The sequence below is a fragment of the Hippopotamus amphibius genome, chromosome 15, assembly GCF_030028045.1.
Source record: "Hippopotamus amphibius kiboko isolate mHipAmp2 chromosome 15, mHipAmp2.hap2, whole genome shotgun sequence".
Lineage (NCBI taxonomy): Eukaryota > Metazoa > Chordata > Mammalia > Artiodactyla > Hippopotamidae > Hippopotamus > Hippopotamus amphibius.
In genome coordinates this window covers 9,036,773-9,041,053 of record NC_080200.1, presented here as the reverse complement: position 1 = coordinate 9,041,053, position 4,281 = coordinate 9,036,773, and the positions used below count along the sequence as shown (strand labels likewise).

At 38.2% G+C, this 4,281-nt stretch overlaps 1 protein-coding gene across 1 annotated transcript; it reads right to left on the bottom strand.

The window, feature by feature from the left end:
* Nucleotides 1–2,929: 2,929 nt before the first annotated feature.
* On the bottom strand, nucleotides 2,930–3,847 carry LOC130837383 (olfactory receptor 7D4-like). Its single transcript, XM_057710278.1, has one exon. It carries the CDS (start codon nucleotides 3,845–3,847, stop codon nucleotides 2,930–2,932), a length of 918 nt encoding a protein of 305 aa, XP_057566261.1.
* Between the last annotated feature and the right edge of the window lie 434 nt (nucleotides 3,848–4,281).

Here is a 4,281-nt window from a genome sequence, read left to right as displayed (position 1 = left end):
ACCTCGAGTTCTCCAGTCCATTCTCTGTATCTGCGTCCTTGTTCTTGTCACTGAGTTCATCAGTACCATTTTTAGATTCCGTATATGTGAGTTAGCATACAATATTTGTCCTTCTCTTTCTGACTTACTTCACTCTGTATGACAGACTGTAGTTCTATCCACCTCATTACATATAGCTCCATCTCATCCCTTTTTATAGATGAGTAATATTCCATTGTATATATATGCCACATCTTGTTTATCCATTCATTTGTTGATGGGCATTTAGGTTGCTTCTCAATAAATCTTTTAAATAAAATTTTTAAAGATTTTTTCTGCGCATAGACATATATACAATACCAACTGTAAAATAGATAGCTAGTGGGAAGTTGCTGTATAACAAAGAGAGATCAACTAGATGATGGGTGATGCCTTAGAGGGCCAGGACAGGGAGGGTGGGAGGGAGTCATGGGAGGGAGGGGATATGGGGATATATGTATAAATACAGCTGATTGACTTTGGTGTACCTCAAAAACTGGTACAAGAGTGTAAAGCAATTATATTCCAATAAAGAGCTTTAAAAAAATTAAAAAATAAAATAAATACACTAACATGGAAAAAAAAAGATTTTTTCTGGACTTACTCAAAGTGAGTTGAAAAGTTTTACCTTTGTTTTCAGCATGCTTTATTACACACCAATATTATTATGGTTATCACTGTATTTCAATCATGTTTACCTCTTTGGTCCCCAGTTGACCTTGTATGAAGTAGGCAATACATACACTATGGATTAAATTTAGTGGAATCAAACTGAATTAAAGCCACACTGAATATGTTTTCACTCCCTAACAAATTATGATTTTCCACTAATTTTGAAGATCGTAGTAAACACCTGATACTTGTTTTGTTTTCACTGTTTTTCCACCCCTCCCCCATTCGTGGTATTGCTTGGATACTCTTCACAGTCTTTATCATGTGTCTCAGCTTTGGTTCACCAGAAGCAGATACTGATCCAAGGATTCATGTGCAAGCCCTTTATTGGAAGGTTCAAGGACCATGGTACATGGGTTGGAGAAAAGGAAAATGATACAGGGAAGAAAGCACCTCCAATAAAGCTTACCTTAAGTCAGTTCCTGCAGGAGTGAGCAGACTTTTCATCCTATAGGGGAATTCTGGAAAATGGCACAAAATTCAAACTTCAGAATTATTCCAGCTGAAGGGTGAAGAAGATGGTATATCCCACACCTCCCCATCAAGAACTGTCCCTCGTGGGGCATAATTATCCATCAGGTCTGCCATCACCCACTGGGAAAAGTAGGTTCTAGCTGGTGCTGACAGTCAGGCTGGTGTGCAGTGGGGATGGTGATGGGATCCCAGGGAATATAGGAGAAATGCGGACAGCTTCTACCACTCTATCCTTCACTGCAGACTCAATTTTCTCAATATTCTCAAAAAGTGAACTAAGTTCTGAATACCTTCCACGACTGTGTAACTACCATTCCTGTTGGCACCACCAGAGACTTCCCTTCCTCCAAAATAAACCACATGAGAAAACAAGGTTTATTCTATTGTATTCATTATTAGATGTTTTAGGATCTTGGGTGTGTCTTAGAATTGCAGTGATGGGAAATCAATGTCCAATAAAACAAGGAAAGGAAAGAGGAAGGGAAGGAAGACAAAGAACAAAGTAATATCTCAAAATTATCCAATGCAATATATTACTATGAATCACCTGAACAAACTAGCTGTCAAAACATTCCCACCTAAACGTCCTTCAACAGAGGAATGGATAAAGAGTGTGTGGCACATATATACAATGAAATATCACTCAGCCTTAAAAAAGAATGAAATAATGACATTTACAGCAACATGGGTAGGCCTAGAGATTGTCATAATGAGTGAAGTGAGTCAGACAGAGGAAGACAATATCATATGATATCACTTACATGTGGAATCTAAAAAAAATGATACAAATGAACTTATTTACAAAACAGAACAATACTCACAGACTTGGAAAACAAATTTATGGTTACCAAAGTGGGAAGATGGAGGAGGGATAAATTAGGAGTTTGGGATTAACATATTCACAGTACTATATATAAAGTAGATGATCAACAAGGACCTACTGTATAGCATAGGTAACTCTACTCAATATTTTGTAATAACCTATATGGGAAAAGAAACTGTAAAAGAATGGATATATGTATATGTATAACTGAATCACTTTGCTATGCACTTGAAAATAATGCAACATTGTAAATCAACTATAATATAAAATAAAAATTCACTTAAAAAATAGATTCCCACTCTTGAAGTTGAAAATCACATCACTGTTTTCAGGAAAACTGTGATAGCAAAATTAGGAATGTGGGCTCAATGTCAGGTTTCCAGGTTAGAGTCTACCCATTCTCAATCTCTTTGAAAAATGGGGTAAATTAGAGAAATGCCTTTAAAAATGTTGTCAAGATTACATAAAATATATACATTAAAACAATAAGAACAATCTTGATATGGGAAACAGTTTGGCTATGAGTATTGCATGATTTTCATTCCATTTCTTCTAGAAAGAAACAAACACACAACCAAATTAAGGTGAAGAAAAACATTTGCGTTGAAAATTTTAGGGAGAAACCATGTCACATTTGATATAAATGCTTCAAATATAGTGTTGGAAATCCCTGGAATGGCTGTAAGAAAGCTAGCCCAAGATGGAAATGTATGGTCTGCAAATAGGAAACAAAAATTAAAAAGGAATTACTGAAGAGAGGGTTGAGGAGAAACTAATACAAAAACAAAAGCAAAGTCAAAGCCGTTTTGAGAATACAAGAAATTAAGCATGTGTTTCAGGGTCAAAAAAGAACAAAATATTTAAATTCGCAGATTTTATCTTTGAGACTCACAATGTGCACTTAGTTCTGAGGCCAGTGGCCCATCACAGACAGGAGGAACTTCAACTGAAGAGCCTTCCCAGGGTCCCTTTCACATCCTTGTTCCTCAGGCTGTAAATGAAGGGGTTCAGCATGGGGGTGACCACGGTGTACATTAGGGAGGCAATTGAGCTTCTCTGGGAAGAAAGAGTCGTATCAGAACTGAGATAGACCCCCAGGCTTGCACCATAGTACAAAGAGACCATAGAGAGGTGAGACCCACAAGTCGAAAATGCTTTATATTTTCCCATGGCAGAGATTCTCATTAAAGAGGAGACAATTCGAGAGTAAGAGAAGATGATTCCAGTGAGGGGAAACACACCCAGCAGGGCAGTTGACACAAACAAGAAGATGTTATTGATGAGGGTGTCGGAGCAGGCCACCTTGAGGATCTGAAACAGTTCACAGAAGAAATGTGGAATTTCAGGGCCAATGCAGAAGGTCAGCTGCCTCAAGAGTAAAATATGAATCAGGGCAACCCAGAAAATGATGAACCAGCACATCAGAGTCAGAAGGCCACAGAGACGAGGGTTCATGATGACCATATAGTGCAGTGGGTGGCAGATGGCAACAAACCGGTCATAGGCCATCACAGTCAGGAGAAAACCATCCATTCCAGCAAAAATCATAAAAAAGTACACCTGAGTGAGGCATCCTATGTAGGAGATGTCTTTGCTCTGTGCCTGGATGTTCACTAGAGTCTTTGGGACAGTGGTGGAGATGAAACAGATGTCTACAAAGGACATGTTGGCGAGGAAGAAGTACATGGGGGTGTGGAGGTGGGAGTCAGAGCTGATGGCCAGGATGATGAGAAGGTTCCCAAGCACAGTGACCAGGTACATGGACAGTAACACTCCAAAGAGGAGGGGCTGCAGTTCAGGATCGTCTGAGAGTCCCAGGAGGAGAAATTGTGATACTGTTGTATAGTTTCCTGCTCCCATGTAGTTGGTGTGTCTGCTGGGGAAGAAGGCAATAGCAGTGTTCAGATAATAGCCAAGTAGCACCTTAGCTAGTCATCACCTTTATGATTCCACCTTTAGGCTAATATCCTTCATTGTCTATTAGTTTTTCCAATGACAGGGATTCATTTAGCTAAATGGTAGAAATTTTTCATTTTAAATGTATTTGTTTAGCTGTTTCAAAATTCAGCAGGAAAATTTTTTATCATCTACTCACTGGTTCTAATGAGTTTTTTTGTTATTGAAGTATAGTTGATATCTAATGTCATGTTAATTTCTGCTGTACAGCAAAGTGAATCAGTTATACATATATATAATTCTTTTTATATTCTTTTGCATTGTGGTTTATCTCAGGATATTGAAGAGTTCCCTATGGTATACACTAGGACCTTGTTGTTTACTCACTGGTTCTAATT

What these genes read in the sequence shown, in the direction of transcription:
- LOC130837383 (XM_057710278.1), bottom strand. Translation starts at nt 3,847, where the DNA reads ATGGGAGCAGGAAACTATACAACAGTATCACAATTTCTCCTCCTGGGA.